The 26,542-nt window shown below is 39.7% G+C and overlaps 1 protein-coding gene across 3 annotated transcripts in view; it reads right to left on the reverse strand.

Moving 5' to 3' along the window:
• The window catches only part of klc4 (kinesin light chain 4), a 50,579-nt gene that overhangs the window by 3,541 nt on the left and 20,496 nt on the right, over nucleotides 1-26,542 (reverse strand). For 2 of the 3 annotated variants that reach the window (XM_055217651.2, XM_055217650.2), the window contains 12 exons: nucleotides 17,081-17,332; nucleotides 16,707-16,937; nucleotides 13,499-13,568; nucleotides 13,185-13,413; nucleotides 13,002-13,089; nucleotides 12,777-12,878; nucleotides 11,395-11,568; nucleotides 9,882-9,981; nucleotides 8,255-8,304; nucleotides 7,589-7,653; nucleotides 6,597-6,705; nucleotides 6,382-6,501 (listed from right to left, as the gene is read on the reverse strand). In XM_055217651.2, coding sequence (XP_055073626.2) covers nucleotides 6,382-6,501; nucleotides 6,597-6,705; nucleotides 7,589-7,653; nucleotides 8,255-8,304; nucleotides 9,882-9,981; nucleotides 11,395-11,568; nucleotides 12,777-12,878; nucleotides 13,002-13,089; nucleotides 13,185-13,413; nucleotides 13,499-13,568; nucleotides 16,707-16,937; nucleotides 17,081-17,329 — 1,587 coding nt within the window. In that variant the 5' untranslated portion in view covers nucleotides 17,330-17,332. Of the gene's footprint in view, nucleotides 1-1,422; nucleotides 2,281-6,381; nucleotides 6,502-6,596; nucleotides 6,706-7,588; nucleotides 7,654-8,254; nucleotides 8,305-9,881; nucleotides 9,982-11,394; nucleotides 11,569-12,776; nucleotides 12,879-13,001; nucleotides 13,090-13,184; nucleotides 13,414-13,498; nucleotides 13,569-16,706; nucleotides 16,938-17,080; nucleotides 17,333-26,542 lie in introns of those variants that run through there. The other variant, XM_055217652.2, reaches the window with a different exon arrangement.

A 26,542-nucleotide genomic window follows, 5' to 3' on the forward strand; every position in this document is an offset into this window, starting at 1 on the left:
AGTGGACGAGCTCAAAATGGTTCACACCCCGTTTACGCGTGCTTAGCGTCACCTGCTTGTGATTTGATCGACTAAACGCATCTTTATACCAGGTGTAAACAGGGCCTTGGACATAAAACCACTTTTATTTATGTTGCAATTTTCTCAGTGTTTCACATTTATTTCCATACAGACAGAGACAGAGAAGCCCAGCTCTTGAATCTTTATTAGGTTATCATAATGTCATAAGATGAATGAATACATGCAGAAACAGCCACAAACACACAGGAAACATCCCATAAATCCACAATCACAGGTCTTAAATGAATAAACTACAGAGCTATTCTAACCTGCAATGCCACGTGAATAGAGTGATAAACAAATACAGAAAACCTTTAAAAAAGTCTATAGCGTGATGTTTATTCACTTAGGTTATATAGTTTGTTTGGATAGTAAGGATACATCTTTAGATCAGAACATTACAACGTATATTTTAATGTAAAGTTATGTCATGTGTTGTCCATCTACTAATATCTTCAGTTCTCGTATTGTGTGTTACTCTTAAAGGAAAAGTCCATTTTCTTAAAAGAAAAATCCAGACAATCCACTCACCACCATGTCATCCAAAATGTTGATGTCTTTCTCTGTTCAGTCGAGAAGAAATTATGTTTTTTGAGGAAAACATTGCTGGATTTTTCTCATTTTAATGGACTTTAATAGAGCCCAACACTTAACACTTAAGTCAACACTTAACAGTTTTTTTCAACAGAGTTTCAAAGCACTATAAACGATCCCAAACGAGTCATAAGGGTCTTATCTAGCGAAACGACCGTCATTTTTGACAAGAAAAACAAAAAATACGCAGTTTTAAACCACAACCTTTCGGCTAGGTCCGGTCCAGCGCGACCTAACGTAAATGCGTAGTGACGTAGGGAGGTCACGTGTTACATATATAAAACGCACATTTGCGGACCATTTTAAACAATAAACTGACACAAAGACATTAATTAGTATCAGTTGACATACAACAACGTCGGAACGGTCCTCTTTCAACACACTTGTAAACACTGGGGCGGAGTTTTGCATTCGTCCTCTGTGACCTCTTGAGGTCATGATGTTTTGCGTGAGGTCATGCTGACGCTTTCCTAGACGAGAAACTGTGGTTTCAAAGTGCATATTTGTCATTCCTATTGTCAAAAATGACAATCGTTTAGCCAGACAAGACCCCCATGCCTCGCCTGGGATCGTACATAGTCCTTTGAAACTCCGTTGAAAAAAACCGTTAAGTGCCGAGTCAAGTATTAACTGTTGGTGTCTATTAAAGTCCATTAAAACGAGAAAAATCCTGCAATGTTCTCCTCAAAAAACACAATCTCTTCTCGACTGAACAGAGAAAGACACCAACACCCTGGATGACATGGTGGTGAGCAAACCATCTGGATTTTTCTTTTAAGAAAATGGACTAATCATTTAACAAGAGCTGCCCTCATTCATCTCAAAATCAATGTTTCTTCAATAAACCTTTCTTAACACCATGATAATGTACAAAGAAAACGTAGATTTAATATGTAAAAGACACGTGATTTTGTTGTATTTTGGTATATGTGCAAAGTCGCAGAAGGTATTACCAACATATCATGCCATTATGAGACTAACTGATAATCTGTGTATCATAGTATATTTGCATATAGACGTTCCTTTTACTTGTATATAAATATGCGCTCATATTGATATTACATATTAACACTGTAGATTAAAGGTTAACATACGTAGGTGTGGATCTGTACTGTAGACACCAGGGTTTTCATGTCATAAAACATTTTACTTTATTCATGAGGCTAAATATGTGGAATTACCAGAAATACCTGCTATGATCCTGCAGCAATAGATATCATTACATTTAGTTGTATATAACAATAATTGTGCTATTAATTGTGCTAATGTAATGATATAAATATACAGTGACAAGAAAAAAGTATGTAAACCCCTAGGAATAAACAATGTGTATATAGGGGTTAACATACTTTTTCTTGCCACTGTATGCAATATTACACAAGAGTACAATAAAGACAAAGAACAGAGGAAAAAGCAAACCGATCAAAAATGTCGGCAGAAGAATCAGGCATGACAGAGACAGACAGACAGGGAATGTAAGATATCCCATCAGACTTTGGAAAGAGTTAAAGCTCTTCAGAGACGCCACAGAGCAGAGAGGAAACCTGAGGATTCATTCAGATCAGACAGATGTCGTTTAATGTAGAAGCAGACAGTGATGAAGAAGATGAGAAGATGAGTTTAATCCTATAATGCAGAGACACAGATGAGATAGAAACATAACACAGATGAGACACATCAGAGGAAAGAAATGAATACTATATAGAGTACAGTAAAAAGTGTTGCAGTACAAGTCATAAACCCGGCACTCTCCATGCAAACGAGCAGGACTCGGCTCTAAATAAAAAGATTATTTACACTTCCAATAAAATTTTCTGAAAGATGTTTTGGTCCCTTAAGGTAGTTGTTATCACGCTGATATACACTTACCTAAAGGATTATTAGGAACACCTGTTCAATTTCTCATTAATGCAACTATCTAATCAACCAATTACATGGCAGTTGCTTCAATGCATTTAGGGGTGTGGTCCTGGTCAAGACAATCTCCTGAAATCCAAACTGAATGTCAGAATGGGAAAGAAAAGTGATTTAAGGAATTTTGAGCGTGGCATGGTTGTTGGCGCCAGACGGGCTGGCCTGAGTATTTCACAATCTGCTCCATTACTGGGATTTTCACGCACAACCATTTCTAGGGTTTACAAAGAATGGTGAGAAAAGGGAAAAACATCCAATATGTGGCAGTCCTGTGGGGGAAAATGCCTTGTTGATGCTAGAGGCGAGAGGAGAATAGGCCGACTGATTCAGGCTGATAGAAGAGCAACTTTGACTGAAATAAGCACTCGTTACAACCGAGGTATGCAGCAAAGCATTTGTGAAGCCACAACATGCACAACCTTGAGGCGGATGGGCTACAACAGCAGAAGACCCCACCGGGTACCACTCATCTCCAGTACAAATAGGAAAAAGAGGCTACAATTTGCACAAGCTCACCAAAATTGGACAGTTGAAAATGTTGCCTGGTCTGATGAGTCTCGATTTCACAGACATTCAGATGGTAGAGTCAGAATTTGGCGTAAACAGAATGAGAACATGAATCCATCATGCCTTATTACCACTGTGCAGGCTGGTGGTGTAATGGTGTGGGGGATGTTTTCTTGGCACACTTTAGGCCCCTTAGTGCCAATTTGGGCATCGTTTTAATGCCACGCCCTACCTGAGCATTGTTTCTGACCATGTCCATCCCTTTATAACCACCATGTACCCATCCTCTGATGGCTACTTCCAGCAGGATAATGCACCATGTCACTAGGGATGCTCCGATCGATCGGCCGCCGATCGGTATCGGCCGATAATGGCATTAAATGACTCGATCGGTGCTCGCTAAATCTGCCGATCTCATAAACCGATCTTTGTGTTTACTTTTGTCATCAAAAGGATCCTGAATGCGGCGGCAATAAAAGACATTTTTTACGTAGCGCGAGCATTTTTGCAACCTGTTGCTCATGTGCAGCGTGCAGATTTGTATGTCTCTCTTTGCCTTTACAGAGATATGCGTATTTACCGGAGGACGCGCTCCGGTAAACAGCGCGAGGCGTCTTCACATCCCCATCAAACAGCGTATACAACACATATCTATCACGGACAATTGCATCCTCATGTCAAAAGTTTCTTATTTGCATGCGTCTTAAAGTTTTGAGCGTTTAAACTTTAATTTTCCTCACAGCTGCTTGTCTGCGTTCAGCCGCCGCCCACTCACACAGCAGCCTGTCATCAGTGCACGTGAACAGAGCGATCTCTCTCTCACGTCTTAAAGCTACAGTAACCTAATTCATCTCTCAATAAAATCACTCTCTGCTCTTGACTAAAGAATTTTTATACTTCATACGAATGCGTGTATATTACAGTATACAGTCTATGAAGTGTTTTATTTTCAGTACTTTTAGGAGACATAAGCCTTTTTAAAGCCATATAAAATTTCTCTTTGCAGAATAAATATTTGTTGTGCTTATTTATTTGAGTCTCTATTAAAACAATAATATACCTAATTACTGCAAGTAATATAACAAAGGCAACATACGTGGTATTATTTTATTTAGAAAGATTGTAACAGTTACAGTCATCAAAGAGCTTGCATATCAGCTTTAAAAAAAAATCGGTATCGGAATCGGCCGATCATGAAGATTACAAATCGGTGATCGGTATTGGCTGCAAAAATCCAGATTGGAGCATCCCTACATGTCACAAAGCTCGAATCATTTCGAATTAGTTTCCAGAGTTCACTGTACTAAAATGGCCCCCACAGTCACCAGATCTCAACCCAATAGAGCATCTTTGCGATGTGGTAACTGCAAGATGCTATCCTATCAATATGGGCCAACATTTCTAAAGAATGCTTTCAGTACCTTGTTGAATCAATGCCACATGGAATTAAGGCAGTGTTGAAGGTTAAAGGGGTCAAACACAATATTAGTATGGTGTTTCTGATAATCCTTTAGGTGAGTGCATGTGCAATTATTAATTTTTGTGATAAGGTTCATTTTAGTAAGTAATTTGATGATAACAGGGCGTGTCTTTATGAATGGCGTGGTTGAATTGGGCATGCTAGCGTTTGGGCGGAAGTTTGATTTCGCGGCTCTGCCTCTGGCTCCACGTACGATTCCTTCTGCGCATGCCCTGGCTCCAAATTGACGTTTTTACGTAACATGGCAGCGCCCATGGTCGGACTTTTTTTAAAGTCTATGGTTTGCACAAACACCATCGTCTTCTTTTATTTTCACTTCTTCGTCATCATAATGTTTGATTCCTGTTCTTTGTTTTCTTGTTGTTTGTTCTAAACTTTTTTGCAATGGCATATCGGCTACTTTTCTTATCCTATATTTTTAATTTACTGTAAATGTTGCGAGTCAGTGCTGCCCCGATGGCCTGGTAGAGTAATAATCATTTATATTGCATATGTGTCGCACACGGCCTTCCGCGCGTAGCCGCGGTTGAGTATACTTTGGCCCTGTCGCAAATGGCGCACCTCATGTGGACGTTGGTGCTCGTGGCCTTAATTGCGCCTGCTCGCTTAAGCCGAAAGTATACTAGGGACGTCCGCGTATGCGCGCCGTCCGCATGACGTCATTTTCGGACATTGCGCCAACAGTCCGCGTATGACAGCGCATGCGCGTGAAAATATTTAGACAGGACACTTCACTAACTATAAACAATTATACAAAGGAAATAGACAGCATTTGCACACGCACTATCGTTTTTCTTTAACGTTTACTTCTTCCAAGAACAGAAAGCTGTGGATCATGTTTGTTACCATAATGTTTGATTCCTGTTCTTAGTTGTCTTGTTTGTTCTAAACTGTGTTTGCAATGGTGGATCAGTTATTTTTCTTCACCTATTCTAATGTTTTAATGTACTGTAAATGTCGCCAAATCAGTGCTGCACTGACGGCCTGTTAGACTAATAATTTGAATAAGAAATCATTTGTATTGCGTATAATGTTGAACGCGGCCATCCGCGTGTAGCCACGGGGAGTATACTTGGAAAGCTGCGCAGACACGTGCGCGCGCGAGCCAGACGCGGAAAAAAGGTATATCCCGGCCTTTAGTCTACGAGTCCATAGGGTGTCCCATTTATCATTTTTACCCTACGAAGTGTGCTCATCAGCGCATTCTTTGCATTCTTGATGCGGTCTTCGGTGTGCTGCAGGTTCCACGCACTTTACCAACCCAGAAGTCAATCAGACGACGGATGGGAGGAGTTCACACTGTTGGCAACTTCTCTTCCTATTTCCGGCGTGACACTCGAGTCTGGCCCCGTCCCAAATGGAACACTCCGGACATATGGATGGACTTCCTCAGCACTGGAGTCATATTTTGGGACAGACTCAAGTGTCAGGCCGGAAATAAGAAGAGAAGTTGTCCTCCCATCCGTTGTCTGATTGCTCTTTTGCAAGGACGTCTGGGTTGGTAAAGTGCATGAAGCCTGCAGCAGAAGACCGCATATCAAGGGTGCAAAGGGAGTGCTGAAGAGCACACTTTGTAGCGTAAAAATGACAGATGGGACACCCTACGGACTCGTAGACTAAGCAAGCACATGCAATTTAAGGCCACGAGACTGAAAGTCCACATGAGGTGCGCCATTTGGGACAGGGCCTCTGTCTTAATCTTCAATGTTCAGTTTCTTTCTTTCTTTTTTTAAACATAACAAACCTATTTTGTGAATTGTTCTGTTTTTAAAATGTGGTGAGAATTGACGAGTAACATCTTTTAGTATAGTATTAAAGTCACTCACCCCATTCCACTCCACACTGCCCTCATCTCCAGTCTCACTGCTGCAGTCATATCTGATACTGGACACAGATGAAGTGCTTCGTCTTCTGCCACCATCTCTCTGAGGATCGACTGATGCTCCCTAACACAAACATCATCAGGTTTCTCATCACGTAACAGTGTATCTATTGTATAGTACTGTATGTAAGTACTGTATGATGTTTATAGATGATATACCTGTCTGCGGGATCTCATGGCGCATTCCTCTAAAGTCTCAGCCGCCTCTAGTTTACCCTGTTTACGGTACAGAGCGCTGAGGTTCTTCAGTGTGGTGTTTACTGTGGGACTGAATACAAAACCTGTTTAAAGGACAGCACTAAACTTCTGGTAAAGTCAGGTAGGATTAGGTTGGAGCTGTTATTGAATAAAGAGCTGTTTTGCACTTTCAGATTTTTCAGCATTCAAGACCACTGTCTGTTAAGATTGGAAATGGTGAAAATTATTAAGAGGGGTTATATCATGAAAATCTGACTTTTTCCATGTTTAAGTGCTATAATTGGGTCCCCAGTGCTTTTATCAACCTAAAAAATGTGAAAAAGATCAACCCAGTAACTTAGTTTTGGTAAAGCATTCTCTGCAAGCATGTGAAAAAATAGTTCATTAAAATTTGGCTCCCCTTGTGATGTCAGAAGGGGATAATACCACCCCTTAATCTGCACTATCCAACCACCGCACAGCCATTTAGTGCAGAGATCAACTCATTTGCATTTAAAAGGACACGCCCAAAAACGCGCATTTTTGCTCACACCTACAAAGTGACAATTTTAACTTGCTATAATAAATTATCTGTGGGGTATTTTGAGCTAAAACTTCACATACGTACTCTGGGGACACTAAAGATTAATGTAAAAAAGTCTTATTAAAAAAGTCTTGTGAAATGTCCCCTTTAAATCGAAACTTATTTTATCTTGACTTATCAGTTCGTATATTTTCCTGATGGTGTCTACAGTAATGTATAATTCAAACAATGTTCACAACAAGGGTTTAAAAGTACATGCATGCATTTTATTTACTAAATTGTGTGGTATTTGAGCTGTTATAGACAGTGGGGTTTTTTTTGCGCATATGATGATACTTAGTCTAACACAGTGTCATACATGGTCAAGACACTGAAGTTGAAATATTGGCCATAACTTTACAAACAACTCTTTCGGAAATTAATATCATACCTGTTCACCTTGCAGGTTTTGTACCAGCCACCATATTCTCCATGCTTTCCTTCTGTTATCTGTCCCTGAGAGAGAGAGGGAGAGACCTCAGAGCTGTCAATCATTCAGATATTCATGTTCACTTACCTAAAGGATTATTAGGAACACCATACTAATACTGTGTTTGACCCCCTTTTGCCTTCAGAACTGCCTTAATTGTATGTGGTATTGATTCAACAAGGTGCTGAAAACATTCTTTAGAAATGTTGGCCCTTATTGATAGGATAGCATCTTGCAGTTAATGGAGATTTGTGGGATGCACATCCAGGGCACGAAGCTCCCATTCCACCACATCCCAAAGATGCTCTATTGGGTTGAGATCTGGTTACTGTGGGGGCCATTTTAGTACAGTGAACTCATTGTCATGTTCAAGAAACCAATTTGAAATGATTTGCGCTTTGTGACATGGTGTATTATCCTGCTGGAAGTAGCCATCAGATGATGGGTACATGGTGGTCATAAAGGGACGGACATGGTCAGTAACAAAGCTCAGGTAGGCCGTGGCATTTAAGCGATGCCTAATTGGCACTAAGGGGCCATTGTCATTAATGAAAAATTGAACAGGTGTTCCTAATAATCCTTTAGGTGAGTGTATATATATTAGCAGCTGTATTTATAAATACTTACTTTTCTCTCCTCTCTTTCTTCAGCATGCATCCAGATGGGCTTATTTTGAACTGTAGACACAGAAAAATATGTTTCACTATAATAAGATCTTACAAGAATCGAGTCATTCTTAACAAAAATTTCATTCCAACATTTTATTTCCTTATTATGAACACATCTTGAGTGTCTTGACCCTGAATTTTATTAGGGTACTGCTGTGTTTTTTCACTTCTAAGTAGTAACAAAAGCATTGATTCAAGAACTTACATGTATATGATGTGTAAAGCAACCATTATTACTGTATGAAAATGTTTTTATTTACTTCAGTGAACTGAACAAACATGAAAATATGATCATTTACTAGCCGTTCAGTGATCAGAATTTGTCCATTTACAAAGATCTGATATGTTAGAAAGATATTCATTAAACATTTATTAAAATTTTTGTATTTACACCTCACCTGATATTATCTTCTCATTTAATTCTTCCAACTGTATGTCACATCAATGTGTTTATAAAAACGGTGCTCACAAAATACAAGCATGCACGTTGATTTATTGAAATGAACTGTGTAAAACCAATATAAAAAGATCACAAAATTATCAAAATTAAAGCATGTGAAATCTTAAAGGAAAACACCACCATTTCTCAACATTTCACTATGTTCCCACCTCAACTCAGACAAATCAATACATACCGATCCTTCATCAATGCGTTCACTGAATCCTTGTACAGCGCCCCATGCATGTGCCAGCATCCAGCCCAGCCCCACCCATTCCCTAGGATCCAAACACGGATGAATTTAGAAGCCACCAAACACTACTTGTTTGGAGCCATAGGAATGAATGGGGCCAGGCCAAATGCCAACACACCCACGAAGCGCCGCACAAAGATTAAAAGTGCACACACTAAAAAAAGATAGGCGTATATTAATTCATCCAAGTTGAAGCAAGAACACAGCAAAACACTGAAAAACGGTGGTGTTTTCCTCTAAATATATTTATGAGATTTTGAAAAGACAAAAATCACATATGACTCTAATAATATACAATTAGGTGTGTGTGATCAGCACTGAAAGCAAAAAAGCAGAAGTAAAAACAAGGGAAATGAAAAACAAATACAATGCACCTGTTCAATGCATTCTTTCATCATACTTTCACTTTCATTTTTTTGTCATGTTCACTTTGAATAATTTGTTTGGCACATGTAGGCAGAGCTCTGTATTAATGCGTTGCTGTCATCTTTACAGCAGTTGTGCACACACAAAACAAAACAAAACAGATACTATACAGTGTACCTATTATGTCAATACAATTAATTGTAACATTGAGTTGACCCTAGTTTCTGCAAACTTTGAATACTTTAAGTGTTTTAATGTTTCAGACAAATGTTGTCTATATGGTGAACAGAGAAAAATCTCTAGATTTGCTCCTTGATTTCTCTGAATACTCTGCTGCTGATTGGTTGTAAATCAGAGATCAGACGTGAGGCGGGAGATCCGCTGGTGAAGTCATCAATTCGTATAGATGGGGAGCGATAACAGTTTTATAACATGGCCAAAAAGAGAAAAAGAAAAATGAAGAACAGAAAGAAAACTTGTGTTATAAAGCAGTAATGCTAAAGTGCTGTAATCTAGAAATGATCGTACCATCAACAGATCCAAACTCCTTCTCGTGAGCACGTGTCAGGATCTCCTTATACAGAATTTCAGCTTCCTTGTACTTGCCCTGTTTCAGATAACACGACGCCTACGAGAGAAGATAAACGCACACAATATTGATTGGTATACATGCTATATGTGCACAGGAAGTTTGGATAAATATTACAAATGTACACATATTATACTTCAAAGTGACCATGTTGGCCAAAGTAGAACTAATGCATATACAGTTGAAAGAAAAAGTATGTGAACCCTTTGGGCTTACTTGGATTTCTTCATAAATTGGTCATAAAATGTGTTCTGATCTTCATCTAAGTCACAACAATAGAGAAACACAATCTGCTTAAACTAATACCGCACTTATACATTATAAGTTTTCGTGTTTTTGTTGAGCACAGCATGTGAACATTCATAGTGCAGGGTGGAAAAAGTATGTGAACCTTTGGGTTTAATAACTGGTTGACCCTCCTTTGGCAGCAATAACCTCAACCAAACGTTTCCTATAGTTGCAGATCAGACCTGCCCAACGGTCAGGAGAAATTCTGGACCATTCCTCTTTACAAAAGTGTTTCAGTTCAGCAATATTCTTGGGATGTCTGGTGTGAATCGCTGTCTTGAGGTCATGCCACAGCATCTCAATCGGGTTGAGGTCAGAACTCTGACTGGGCCACTCCAGAAGTCGTATTTTCTTCGGTTGAAGCCATTCTGTTGTTGATTTACTTCTATGCTTTGGGTCGTTGTCCTGTTGCATCGTCCATCCTCTGTTAAGCTTCAGTTGGTGGACAGATGGCCTGCAAAATGCCTTGATAAACTTTGGAATTAATTTTTCCATCGATGACAGTAATCCATCCAGGGCCTGAGGCAGCAAAGCAGCCCCAAACCATGATGCCCCCTCCACCATATTTCACAGTTGGGATGAGGTTTTGATGTTGGTGTGCTGTGCCTTATGTTCTCCACACATAGCGTTGTGTGTTCTTTCCAAACAACTCAATTTTGGTTTCATCTGTCCACAGAATGTTTTGCCACTAGTGCTGTGGAACATTCAGGTGCTCTTTGGCAAACTTCAAACGTGCTGCAATGTTTTTTTTTTGGACAGCAGTGGCTTCCTCCGTGGTGTCCTCCCATGAAGTCCATTCTTGTTGAATGTTTTCCTTATTGTAGATTTGTCAACAAAAATGTTAGCATGTGCCAGAGATTTCTGTAAGTCTTTAGCTGACACTCTAGGATTCTTCTTCACCTCATTGAGCATTCTGCGCTGTGCTCTTGCAATCATCTTTACAGGACGACCACGCCTAGGGAGTGTAGCAACAGTGCTGAACTTTCTCCATTTGTAGACAATCTGTCTTACCGTGCGGTATTAGTTTAAGCAGACTGTGTTTCTCTATTGTTGTGACTTAGATGAAGATCAGAACACATTTTATGACCAATTTATGAAGAAATCCAAGTAAGCCCAAAGGGTTCACATACTTTTTCTTTCAACTGTATGTAGATTGAGATTTACCAGGTTGTTTTTGGTCTTGGCAACATTGGGGTCATCCTGTCCAAGTTTCGTCTCATAGATATCTAGAGCTCTGCAGTAATAATACTCCACCTCTTCATATTTCCCTTGATTCTGACACAGCAGAGCCAAATTATTCAGCTGTTTAGCCACGTCTGGATGATCACGGCCCAACACCTGAGCGTTATGGGAAAAAACGGTGAATGAACAGTTACAGCAAGGACGTTCAGATAGAAGAAACTGTGGCAACACTTTTACTTGAGTGAGTATCATTTTTTGTATAGTCACATACCTTTAAGTGTTTTATATGGTTTTAAAGGAATGCTCTATTTTTTTTTCAAAAATATGCAAATTTTCCAGCTCCCATAGACTTAAACATTTGATTATTACCGTTTTGGAATCCATTCAGCTGATCTACGGGTCTGGCGATTCCGCTTTTAGCATAGCTTAGCATAATCTATTAAATCTGATTAGACCATTAGCATCGCGCCAAAAATAACGGCTGAATGGATTCCAAAACGGTAATAATCAAATGTTCAACTCCAGGGGAGCTGGAAAATGTCCCTTTAAGTAACACTTTATAAGTATAAGTATATATATATATATATATATATATATATATATATATATATATATATATATATATATATATATATATATATATATATATATATATATATATATGATTATATTATGATTGTTATATTATATGAATGGCTAAGCTAAATGCTAACACATTCACGACACGCTGTACAGAGATTAAGTGCACGCATTGAAAAAAAGATGGGTATGTATTAATTTGTCTGAGTTGAGGTAAGAACATAGTAAAATATTGAAAAACGGTGGTGTTTTCTTTTAACATAATTTAAAGGTGCAGTGTGTAATTTTTAGAAGGATCTCTTGACAGAAATGGAAAATAATATACAAAACTATATTATCAAGAGTGTATAAAGACATTTTAATAATGAACCGTTATGTTTTTATTACCTTAGAATGAGACGTTTTTATCTACATACACAGAGGGTCCCCTTACGTGGAAGTCGCCATTCTGTGATGCCATGTTTCTACAGAAGCCCTTAACGGACAAACTTTTTTACTAAGTTGTCTCCGACGATAACATGTTTTTCCGGTGGCAGCTACCGTAGCTTCTCTACGCGTTTCAAAAGCAAGGAGTGAGCAGTGGACTGAGCCATTGGTTGCAATTCACAACCTTACCACTAGACGCTGCTAAACTTTACACACTGCACCTTTAAACGGTTGAGTTACAAAAAACTTCAGAAGTTGCCTCTCGGCAAAAACGCAAAAGTTGCTCATACGAATTCATATGTATTAGGCACCTTGTTAAATGCGTACAAATTGCTATAAGATTGTGTTTAAAAAAACACCTTTTCTCTGATCTCCAGCGCTCTCTTACACAGAGGTTCTGCCTCCGTATATTTTCCTCTTTTTCCATACAGGACGGCCAAGTTGTTCAGAGTGGCTGCAACCTGTATGATGTCACGAAACCACAGAAAGAAGGCTGACCTGAGTTCAGTGTGACAATTCGAATATCTACGACAGTTTCATGTGAAGTGTAAAGCATATAGACTGATGGTCTCTGTGATACTCACTGCTGGGTGGTCTCTACCGAGGGTCTTTTCTCTGATTGACAGGGCGTCATTGAGGAGGTGGGCAGCCTCCTTGTATTTATTCTGATCCCTGAACCAGAACCACATGGCTTAATACACTCAGATTTATTTAAGTGGATGTTTATTTTTGGCACATACAGCACACATGAACACGCACACATTTACCTGTAAACCAGAGCCAGGATGTTCAACATAGTGGCTACATCAGGATGGTCGTGTCCAGATGTTTTTTCCAAGTCCTCTAAAGCCTGTTTGCAGAGCGGCACGGCCACCTCGTACCGGCCTTGAGAAGCATACTGGATGACCAGGTTATGAAGGGTTCGGAGACGGGCCGGTATCTCGTACCCACCCTGCTGAGCGGCAGCAACTGCTGCACTGTTGTGCTGGTGTGGGCCTGAATAGAGAGAAACACATTGTGAGTTCACAGACACACAATAAACAGATCACAAAAGTCTTCAATTATGTTAATACTTGTGTACCTTGCTCATCTTCATCATTAGGAAACAGATCGTCCAGTGGGTCTTTTGGAGTTTCACTAGTTTTATCTCCCTATAATAAAATCAAGGCCAATATAAACAAGTAATATTTAAACAACCTGTTTGGTTTAAAGGTGGGGTGCATGATCTCTGAAAGCCAATGTTGACATTTGAAATCACCACGCCCCTACCCCAATAGAATCTGGACCTTCTTTTGATAGACCCGCCCCACACATACACAACCCAGACAATGATGTTGGTTAGTATACACGCCCTTTACTGCTGATTGGTTACAAGTGTGTTTTGGTACTCGGCTCGACTCCAGTGTTTTTTTAAAATCATGCACCCCACCTTTAATTGTCTGTTAATCTCACTGTGCTGCTTTTCCATCATTTCCTTTATAATATTTAATTCTGTGTTACACACACTGTGTTACGTAGTCTTACAAGCCCTCATGTTAATGTAGTAATTCATTCATTCATTCAAAAAACTAGATCCATCAGCCCTTCATGAAACATAAATGAAATGGGGGTTTCAAGTCTCTCAACAGACTTCCACTGTAAAATAACAAAGCCAAAATATCTTAAAAATGGCCGCTGACATCTTGTACTGATGTCATTTGTGACTGTGAGGCGTGCAGTGGTATCAAGGATCCCCCTCCCATTTTCCCATTTGTCACAAACACACAAATCTAATAACTACCTTACGTAGAAATAACTAAAACCAGCAAGAAAAATTTCTTTGAAGCGTAATTTGGTCTTTATGTTTGGCTCAAGACCTACTCGTTGACATGGAGAGGGCAAGGTTTATGACCTATACTGCAGCCAGCCACCAGGGGGAGATCGAAATGTTTTGGCTTCACTTTTTAGGATGTGTGTGGCATCCCTGGTTTTAAGAGCCGTCTTAACGTCTCTGTAAAGTCAGAGTTCTAATGTTGCGTTCACACCAGGCGGGGAAGAGGCGGTGCGTTAAGCGACATGTTAAGTCAATGCAAAGATGCAAATAAGCATCCTGCGGCGCATTTCACATGAATTTAGTGTTGCCGCATGATCTGCGCAAGTTTAAAAATCTGAACTTTGGCAGGTTTTCGCGCCGCGGCGTGTTAACCAATCAGGAGCTGGCTCTGGCAGTGACGTGATTACAGGAAGCTAGCGGAAGCAGAAAAACAAAACAACAATGGGAGACAATCATCATCGCTACACAAGACATCTTAGTACTTTTACAGGAATTAAAAGGATCTTGTTTGTAAGGCTGCAAATAACGATTATTTTCATAAGCGATTATTTTCTTAAATGGTTATTTTCTTAATCGGTTATTTTCTTAATCGGTTATTTTCTTAATCGATTAATCAGGCGATTATTTTTTCGATTAATCTATTTATAGCTAAATAAGGCACTAAATTAGGGTATTCACGTGTAGAAGTGTACTTTTAAAAGTGCAAAAGCCACACACTAGTACAGAGTTTTACTAATATAAAATTTTTGATTTAGATATTTTAAGCCTTAAATAAAAAAAAGTTTGTGCATCTTTTAAATAGTAAAAAATCTTTAAATGTCAAAATATCAATTAACAAAATGAATAAAGTCTTCAGGGATGTGCTGAGAATTTTGCCACAGATTAATAAATTACTATTAATCTTCAGCTTTAGACCTTGATGAATATTAAGATTATTTGTTATTAATAAAATAAATAAGCCATTATGATATGAAAGTGGTGATATACATGCGTTGTAATAAAAACCTGGATTTCCCCCTTACTTTAAAACAGATGCTTGTGGTTTATTACCATTTTTATGAAAATCCAACAACCATTAAAGGAATAGTCTACTCATTTTCAATATTAAAATATGTTATTACCTTAACTAAGAATTGTTGATACATCCCTCTATCATCTGTGTGCGTGCACGTAAGCGCTGGAGCGCGTTGCGACACTTCGATAGCATTTAGCTTAGCCCCATTCATTCAATGGTATCAAACAGAGATAAAGTTAGAAGTGACCAAACACATCAACGTTTTTCCTATTTAAGACGAGTAGTTATACGAGCAAGTTTGGTGGTACAAAATAAACCGTAGCGCTTTTCGAAGCGGATTTAAAAGAGGACCTATATTGTATGGCATAATAGCACTTGTGGGAGTACTTTGACTCGGCGCAGTAACACCCTTCCTCTCCCATTATGAGAGGGAGAAGGGGAGCGGACTTTTCAGGCGAGTCGACGTACTCCCAAAAGTGCTATTACGCCATAAAATATAGTTCCTCTTTTAAATCCGCTTAGAAAAGCGCTACGTTTTATTTTGTACCACCAAACTTGCTCGTATAACTACTCGTCTTAAATAGGAAAAACGTTGATGTGTTTGGTCACTTCTAACTTCATCTCCGTTTGATACCACCGAATGAATGGGGCCAAGCCAAATGCCATCGAAGTGTCGCAGCGCGCCCCAGCGCCCACGCGCACGCACACAGAAGATGGATGTATCAACAATTCTTAGTTAAGGTAATAACATATTTTAATATTGAAAATGAGTAGACTATTCCTTTAAACAAATACAAAACTCACTTATATTAAAGGAAATTAAACCTTTATTAACCAGCATTCGTTTGCGTTTTTTGTTTTCGTGCTTTTAACCAAGCTGGTCGGCTAGTCAGAAGATCACATGAATAAGTGCACAACTAACGTTGTATGAAGTAAAATTGAGCTTGCGCGTATTTATGAAATCCGTTAACAACTATTTTTTTATCGTTTTTATCCATTAGTTGTTTAGCAGCTTTACTTGTTTGGAAGATTGAGGATGTCGAACAATCTGGTAAGTTTACTCAATTTGAGCTATATAAGCCCCTCCCATGACGCAAATTTACACGTGAATGTCTCGAATGACTAGAATTTCAAGCAGGGCTTTCACGTGCGAATGAAGAGAGTAAACTAAAACTGTTTAAGGGTCCAACTACCTGCGAATAGGGTGTTTTTGCCGCCTCTTCCACGTCTGGTGTGAACGCACAGTAGGTCTGCTTGTAATATTAGTATACAATGTAAGATTTCTTACAGCATAAACAGTCATATTTTAGGTTTTCAACTAAACAAGATGTTTAAAGCACTTGATCATCAAGGTGTGTATCGGAGCACGTGTATCAGGTGTGTTTCTGTCTGTTTTTTTTTATATATGATACCTAAAACATAAACATTCAAACGTGTAAGTTTGACATGCAAGAATCTCACCGCTTCTGAGACACCGTCGTCGTATTTTTTTAGCTGATTCATGAACTCCAGATGTTTCTTCTCCTCTTCTAGTTGGGCGACGTTTTGTTCACTCTTCTGAAGTTTCTGCTGGGTGTTGGCCAGCTCATCTCTCAGCCACTGATTCTCCTGACAGAGCCGTCGCACCTGAGCTCGTAACTTCTGTTTCTCCGACTCCACCGTGCCCAGGTGATTGGCCAAAGCCATCATGACCTGAAACAAACATCAGTTATAACTTTCTAACAAATTCACTTTTCATCAATTCGTTTCTATTAGGGCTGAACGGTTTAGAAACACATGCAAGGAATCACAAGTGCCATTGTAAAGGCACACTAAAAAGCACTATCATTCCTCACCTGTGCTTCACCTAGGCCCAGTTCGATCATCTCCACAGACTTGCGGAGAAGATTCGACTTCTCGTGAACTGAACTAGCATCCTCATCCTTCTTCAAACACTGGATGGTTTCCACAAGACTCTTCAGTATAGAGTTGTGCTCGCTTTTCAGAGCTTCCAGGCCCTGGATAACCAGTTTGGTGCTGGAGATGATCTCCTCCTGTGTCATCTTCTCTAGTCTTTCTTCATGAGGATAAACCATGGTGGACATGATCTGCAGGAGATCACAATGATTGTGAGTAAGTTAGGAGACAGTTTTTGAGGCGTCGCTCTGTGCTTTTTACCAGATTTTTCTGTGGTTTAATTGGTTTATGTGGGGGTGTGCACACCAAAGCTTTTAAGCGCGTCTGAAAATGTCACGCAGACGCCGACTGCCAGCTTTTTTCAGCCGACTGCCGAGCGCTTTGGTCGCTGTGATACTCCTGCTTTGTTTATCAGTTGTTGTATGATGCGCCGGTTGGTTGTTGTGATATTTCTCCCGCCCCTCCTCCATTGTGATTGGACGGGCGTGTGAGAACTGACATTGACGAGTTGACATTCAGCGCGGAAAAAAATGCCGGCTGCTGGCTTTTTTGAAAAACGCAGCGCTGCCATTGGAAACAATTGAAAACATATGCCGGCCACCAGCGTAAAAGCTTTGTACACTGTCAGTCCAAATCTGATTTTGGTGCATATCTGATCTGACAGACTCACTGTCCATATTGTGTATCACAACTGTTCAGATCCGATCTGTGCATCCTGTAGCGTTTTGCTGTGTTCTGCGTTATCTATGGCAATGACGTCGTACTGGCACGACAATCTGCCTTGACGTCTGACGTTGTAGAAACTATATTCCCCAAAACATGGACTTTCCCAAACACCCCTATCATTTCGTCAGAAATGGACTGTTCCAAAGTTCGTGCTGGGGTTGCATTTACCAAAAAGCTACACAAATGTGATAAGAGCGGTCAGAATGAAATGGATTTATTAGAAATGCGATTTAAACCGGATTTCAAACCACCTCTGGATGTAGCCTGAAACGGATTAGAGAAAAAAAACGATTTCATGCGGTTTTTGGCCATTCACACGTTCTAAATGTGATTGGATTCCAATCAGATATGCACCAAAATTGGATTTAGACTGACAGGTGAACAAGGTCTCAGTCTACAATCCGATAGAGACCGCATAGTAGATCCAAACGGAGGTTAGTCCAGTTACACAAAGATTTTCACAGATTTTATTACACTAAATATTACTTTATATGAATGGTACTAGGATGTTACCTATAGTCTTGTTTTGAAATTGAACAATTTCTAGTCCTTCCAGAAAAATGCTTTTTTTTGTGATTGTTGCGGGCAAAAACTTGCAAAAACTGCGGGAACTTGCAAAAACTGCGGTTGGGGTTTGCTGCTTTTCAATTTTGTTCACTTCGCATAAGTACGTCACTTCATAGTTCCCATAGCAACAGGGGACATGGCTGCGCTTATGTGAAGTAAATGCAAAATTTTTCAGCTTTCTGCTAATGCTGGATTCACACCAAACGCGGTAAAGGCAGCAAAAATGCTCTATTTGCAATTAGTTGGACGCTTGAACATTTTGAGTTTACTCGCTTCATTCGCGCGTGAAAGCTGCACGTGACATTGTAGTCATTCGAGACATTCACTCGTAAATTCGCGTCATGGCAGGGGCTTCTGCGACTCCGCTCACTTCCTGTAATCACGTCACTACTAGAGCAAGCTCCTGATTGGTTAACGCGGCACGATTTACTGCCAAAGTTCAGATTTTTCAACTCGCGCGTTTCCTGCAAACTAGACAAGCGAATGAGACGGATTCGCATCTACCGCACTAAATACCTCATTCCTGCCGCGAGACCTCCAGACACACGTAAACGCATCTTTACATTGAATTAACATTGCAATCACTAACGCTTGACGCCTCTACCGCGGCTGGTGTGAACGCAGCATAAGATATATGTGACTTTTTGCTACGAAAATACGGGGATCATATCATCAAGCAAGGCCTGCATATTTTTCATGTTGAAATCTGCAATTTGTGCGGTGTATTAAAAAAAATGCAGCCACCACTTTGGCTGATTATGCATTGAATCATGCGATCGCATAATCACAATTTTCTGGAGGGACTGTATTCCCAGTAAACCTCCAATCACATGATCTGATTGGCACACAGAGGAACGGTCCTACTAAGTTACAATAAGATCATGCTGTTCATACTGCAGATCAGTGACAACCATCCAATTAATACAATCAGTTTAGACACGTGATCAGACAAACCACAGCATTAATGTGTTCATGCATTCACAGACGTTTTTTTATAGTACACATCATTTCTAAACATTAACCGTTTCACAAGTTAAACCTTGCTCAGCTAGAGCTTTTCTAATGATTAACTGAACAAGAACGACTTAGAGAGGACAGGTGTAGACAGGTGTTTGTCTGTTAAATCTTGCAAACTAACTAAATCTAGCAGCATCCATATTAAATAAGATGTCTGGTCTATCTTTATCAATCCTTACTGTCAGAGCAGATTATGACACAGTAGGGGATAAAACCAAAACTCTCAAAGACTGAACCAATCTGCAGTACATCTGGTCTATGTGATAGTGGTCCTGCTCTTGCTCAATCTGCATTCGATAGCAAAAGAGGCTTTAAAGTCAATTCCCAGTGCACTAAATTTAATATGTTATTAAGTCCACTATAAAAAGAGAATTTGTTCTGGTCAAGAAATATGAGCGAGCGCTGGTGCACATATACTGCATGCACTGTGGTTGTTATCTCTTCTTTCATAAATGTTTTAACAATTTCTACATGCATGAATGATTTACTATTATGAGAGTCACCTAAAGATAAGCCAAGTGTAACTGTAATCCACTCAGCAAAAGTTAAGAGATGTTTACTATTGTCACAAAGTAATGAATTTAGGTCTTTGCTAGTCAGGCATCTACTACTGTGAAATTTGTAAGGACATTTCTAGATGAAAGGTCCCAGCAATGTTATGTATATGGAAAAAAGGAGGGGGACTAAGAGGTACTTTGTAGTTAGATGACCTAAGTGCTAGACTTGGGCAAAAATTCGCTCAGATAGAGCGGCATTTACTACACAGAGCCTTATTTCACCAAGAAGCTTTTTGGCGCTTTTCCATTGCATAGTACCCCACGGTTTAGTTTAGTTTGGGTCGGGTCAGCTCACCTCACTTTGGCGTAGATAGCTTTTCCATCGAGTTTAGTATCACTTCGCAGTGGGAGGGATTTTAGGCGCGTCGTTATATTTGCGCTGCCCACAGCTGTGACATCATACAAGTGAGAGGAGAGCGTTGCTGTACATTCCCATACATTCATTTATTTCTCAGTCCGCCACAAAATTAAAATTGGCCACCACAAATAGATGTTTGCACATCACGTTTATCACTACCTCTGTATCACATGACAGTTTCAAACACCCGCGGCGTCAGCCGACGGCGCTCCGCTGAGCCTCACTGAAGTTGCATTTAAGCATATAATGCTGACGTGCTCGTCGCGAATGTTCCACCACAAACTGCAAGCCTGGAAAAACTGTTATGGTGTCCCTGATTTTTAACATGTGGATGTTTTTCGTCGCTAAAAGGGTGTTTGGGAACTTATAGCAGAGCACAGATGACAACATGTTTGCTCGAGGCAGCGCAAGCTAGCCTAGCACAGGTAAAGCTAGCGATGACGCTGTTAGTGATGTTTCTTTCAGACCAATCAGTGATCTAGAGTGTTTTCGCGTCACGTTTGGAATCAGCTCGGGTCGCTTGGAACCCCAACCGAGGTGGTACGAAAAAAAGTATCGGGTACCACGTACTGCACCTAATGGAAAAGCTCCCAAAAGTAAGCTGACCCGACCCAAACAAAACCAAACCGTGGGGTACTATGCAATGGAAAAGCGCCATTAAACATTGAAAAATCACATTTTCATGATATGTCCCCTTTATTAAAAGGACTACAAAAACAGTAAATAAAAACGCATTATGACATTGCTTTACCCAGTTTTGGCATTTCTGTGAAACAGCAGGTGCGGCACACATTTCACACAGACCTTTCACGTATGTATCCATATGAAAATAATGCATTATACTAGCTACAATTAAAAACTTAAAGGAATAGTCTACTCATTTTCAATATTAAAATATGTTATTACCTTAACTAAGAATTGTTGATACATCCCTCTTTCATCTGTTTACGTGCACGTAAGCGCTGGAGCGCGCTGTGACGCTTCGATAGCATTTAGCTTAGCCCCATTCATTCAATTGTACCATTTAGAGATAAAGTTAGAAGGGACCAAACACATCAACGTTTTTCCTATTTAAGACGAGTAGTTATACGAGCAAGTTTGGTGGTACAAAATAAAACGTAGCGCTTTTCTAAGCGGATTTAAAAGAGGAACTATATTTTAGGGCGTAATAGCACTTTGGGAGTACTTCGACTCGGCGCAGTAACACCCTCCCTCTCCCATTATGAGAGTGAGAAGGGGAGCGGACTTTTCAGGCGAGTCAAGGTACTCCCAAAAGTGCTATTACGCCATAAAATATAGTTCCTCTTTTAAATCCGCTTAGAAAAGCGCTACGTTTTATTTTGTACCACCAAACTTGCTCGTATAACTACTCGTCTTAAATAGGAAAAACGTTGATGTGTTTGGTCACTTCTAACTCTAAATGGTACCATTGAATGAATGGGGCTAAGCTAAATGCTATCGAAGCGTCGCAGCGCGCTCCAACGCTTACGTGCACACACACAGATGATAGAGGGATGTATCAACAATTCTTAGTTAAGGTAATAACATATTTTAATATTGAAAATGAGTAGACTATTCCTTTAAGAATTAAAGAAGATAATGTAGTGATATGTGCACAGGAGATTGTGATTGACTGTTAAAAAGCAACACTAAAGAGTTTTTGCTCTTTGCTCCCCCTACAGGTTAGAAGCGTAATTTTCCATTACCACTGTCATAAATACTGCAGCATAGCTGGCTCTGATTGGATTGTAGGTCTGCCGTAAAGCAAGTTTTTGTAGTTTTCACTCGAACTACAGGACCACTACCCGGCAGTTGGAAACTTCTTTAGTGCGGTTTTGGCCAATAGAGGGCTGCAAAGCGAATGTGAAAGTGCCGTTCACCCTGTTTCGAGTGGACGAACGACAAACTTTTTTGGAAACGTTATTTTAAGGTAAAAAAAACTTTTTGGTGTTGCTTTAATTGTGGAGCGCAGGGTGCTGGAGAGAGAGATTGTTTATGTGCATTAGTAAAATAAAGCCAGAAATGTTTACCAAGTTGTCTGTATCACAGAATATAAAAAATTTATGAGACATTTAAAATTTTTGCTATAATTTGGCATGAAATAATGCAGGATCACAAAATAATGCGGCATTTTTTTCATTGTGTTCTGCGATCGCGGAATTACAAAAAACTGGAGGGACTGAACTTTAGAAGTGAAATTATGTGAATTTAGATGGTCTATTTGTATGCAGTGGTGGCTAGGTTCTTTATTTCAAAATATGTGTTCTGCGCGTCAAGAGATCCTGTGTGCATCATGTGTTTTGTCAAAATAAGTGCCTGCTGCTCACGTGTCAAAACCGTTTATGATAAAAGAGATGCTCACATTTACAAAATACACGCAAGACACTCCCGTAACAATAAACTTTGATTACGCATGAGATTATGCGAGTATCTGGCAAACGCGAGCGTCTCTTTTATCATAAACCCTTTAGACACATTTGCAGCAGGCACGTGATGCACACAGGATCTCTCGATGCGCAGAACACATATTTTGAAAAAAGGAACCACACACATGACGGGCTACATACATGTTGTGAACTTGTGACAAACTTCACATTGGCGGCCGCCACGGTTTGTATGCATAATATTCTGCTATTACAATAAAGGTATTCAAAATCATTGCCGTACAGTATATATACGACATAAAATGCTTGTTAGTTACTGTTCGCATCTCCCACTAGCAGGAAAGAAGCGATGAAATATAATAATAACATAATATATGTGGGGCGGATCAAGGTCGGTACATGTTCATGTTCTTCAGCTGGGTCTCGGTACGGTTGTTTGGTCCGCACCCGAGTTTGATCGCTGTATTCACACCTGCCCAAAAGGTCCACACCAAGGGGTTAAATGAACTTGAATCAAACAAGACAGGTGTGAACACACCCGTTACTAGGGCTGCACGATTACAGGAAAAATTATGATCACGATTGTTTTGCTCAAACTTTTGATCACGATTAAAAATACGATCATTCTTTTAGTGAAGAACTTCTATTTACTTCAGTATTTTTATTACACTTTACAGCCATGTATATAAAATTATAAACATTTTATAGGCCTATATTATAAAATATTTTATTGTTTTGTAATATCCACAGCTCCCATTCTCTTAGATCTTTTTAAAACATTTAAAATAATTAAGAAAATTCCGCAAAAGAAATCGGCAGAAATGGCAAAAATAACTCCTTACACAGATTCCTTACAGCTGTACTACTATTGCAGCAATTAAAGCAGTTCAGTTTTTACTGTCAAAATTATAAAATATCTTTTATTTATTTTAGAGCCTTTTTTGTTTGTTAAATTAAGGTTTTTGATAATGACCGGGCGGTTAGCGGCTAACAGCTAACGTCATGTTGACGACTTGTTTGATCAAATGAGCCTCTCAAATGAACACTTCACTTGCCTACAATAACATCTATATAAAATATATATTTTCAGCATATAACAATGTTAGTTTAAATGTTTATTATCAACACACTATTTTTTAAAAAGCGGAGGGAGGCTGCTCTGTTGCTCGCAGTCGCGGCGGGGTGCAGAAAAATAATGAATCAAAACAAAACGAAATAAACATGAAAGGAAATAAACAAGAAATTAAATAAACATACAGGTTGCCTTACCTTACACATTCGCTATGTATCAATTAAAATTCAAGGCTTTACCATAGAACATGGCTATTTGTGTATCCAACAGTTAAGCTAAGAGAAAAGTCTCTTTAATCCATTTTTTTCCGATGCGCTGAAGGTCCTGCTGCTGGCGGAGACGCTAAACACCGTTGCAACAGGTGCATTGTGAATGTGCGTAGTGGACTCGTGCGATAGGTTAAATGTCTTTCTTTTACAATTTATCAATGTCTCAACGTTTCTTTTAATTAAATTATAAAAAGGTGGAAAAGCCTAAAAAATCCAGAGGCCTGGCCGCATATCAACTGTGATGTTAAAATTGGTCCGAAACCCGACCCGAGGGGCGTAAAAAGGCTGAAATGCAGGGCTCTAATATATATTTATATCAAATAGTTATTAAACTGAAATAAAAACAAAACATTTTTGAATAAAAAATGCCTATGATATGCCTTTTATGTAGCAATAATTTTTTTAAACCCCTTGCTGCTCATGGTGCTTACTGGACACATAACATATCCTTGGCTAACTTACATGATACCCGATCCGTTATAATGTTGTCTGTGTCCACGGGTCGGGGATTCTTTTTATGGTTGCGGCTTGTGTCTTCAGCTTTTGAAACTCTTGATATTTCACGTTTGGACGGAACAGGAGCACAGTTTGCACAAGACTCGTAACTTACCTGATCAACATCACTTTCCTCAAATCCGAAATATCCAAACAATGGAGTAGACCTATATGACCCTTTTTGGGAATTAAACATACATATTTCGTTCATTCAAGGTGAATGACTGTAAATCTCGTGATGTTAACGTATTTCTACCATAACACAGACTGCGCTTGCAAAGCAACACTCCCTTTACTCTGACTCCGCCCATAACAAACACATTGCTTGATTCTAGACCGTGTGTTTTGTGCTTGGTCTTTGCACATTAATCGCGACGATTGTCAGTAATTAATCGTGGGGCACGCATATCGTTATCATGATACAAATACGATTAATCGTGCAGCCCTACCCGTTACCCTTTAATGTGGGTTCACACCAGCCACGTTTGAGGCATCAAATTTGCATCTACCGCGTCTAGTTTGCCGCTTTAACATTTTGAGTTTACTCGCTTCATTCATCCGTGAAAGCCGTGCGTGAAATTATAGCTATCGAGACATTCACTCGGAAATTCGCGTCATGGGAGGGGCTTCTGTGACTCCACTGGCTTTCTGTAATCACACCACTACTAGTGCAGGCTCTTGATTGGTTAACACGTTTTTCTGCCAAAGTTAAAATGTTTCAACTCGCGCATTTCCAGTGACAACACTCAATTTGCGCAAACTAGACGCGTGAATGACGCGGAATCGCGTCTACCGCACCGCGCTAAATGCTTCATTCATGCCATGAGACCTCCAGACGCACGTCAACACATCTTTACATTGACTTTACATTGAAATCACTCGCCCTTGACGCCTCTACCGCAGCTGGTCTGAACGCAGCATTAGACACACATTCCTCCGAGATATTTATTACTGCTAAATCTTTGCCAGCAAAAGGAACTTAAAGGACAAGTTTGGTATTTCACACGTAAAGCACTGTTTTCCGATTGTTTATGATGAAATAGAACGGTTTTGACTGAAATTTGGACATATGATGCTGGCCCGAGAATTTTCGGTTTCTGTGGTATTACCCCCACCCCACAAGGGCTGCATAGGCGCACTGAAACAATGCTAAAACGCATCAAACCCTCGCCTATAAAGACGTGAAACTCACCGAGTGGTCAGGGGCGCTCACTGATATGCTCACACAAAAGATGCTTTCCAACAGGTTTTATCGTAGTTTTTGTCCAACTTCATTGACTTGTATTAGACGTGCTGTGAGGTACGGTATTACTCCGCCGCTGGGAACGGAAATGGAGTTGTTCGTATTCTTGAAATTGGCAAAGGTGAATTATCGCCACCAACTGGGCTGGAGTGTCTATTATTCAAGCTCTCAACGGAAGAATGTACGGGTGTGAGGCGTTCGGAAAAATAGGTCCACAAGTTTACAACGAATGGTAAAACACCTGTTGGAAAGCATCTTTTGCAGCGATTTTTGTGTGAGCATATCAGTGAACACCCCTGACCACTCGGTGAGTTTCACGTCTTTGTAAACGAGACTTTGGTGCATTTTGGGAAGGATTGTTCCGGTGCACCTATGCAGCCATTGTGGGGGCTGATACAATAGAAACCGGGGATTCTCGGGCCAGCATCGTATGTTTATATTTCAGTCAAAACCGTTCAACTTCTATTTCATCATAAACAATCTGAAAACAGAGCTTTACCTGTAAAATACAGAACTTGTCAAAAACATTTACCGAAATGCTTCTTTACCTACTCCTCTCTTTTATAATAGTTTTAAGTGCTCTGTTGTGTGGAAGCGAGAGATCTGATGTGATGGGTCATTAGTAGAGCATTTATTTTACAGGATGTGATATACTAAAACTGACTCTCTCACTCACTCACTCACTCACACACACACACACACACACACACACA

Source organism: Misgurnus anguillicaudatus, chromosome 23, assembly GCF_027580225.2.
Source record: "Misgurnus anguillicaudatus chromosome 23, ASM2758022v2, whole genome shotgun sequence".
NCBI lineage: Eukaryota > Metazoa > Chordata > Actinopteri > Cypriniformes > Cobitidae > Misgurnus > Misgurnus anguillicaudatus.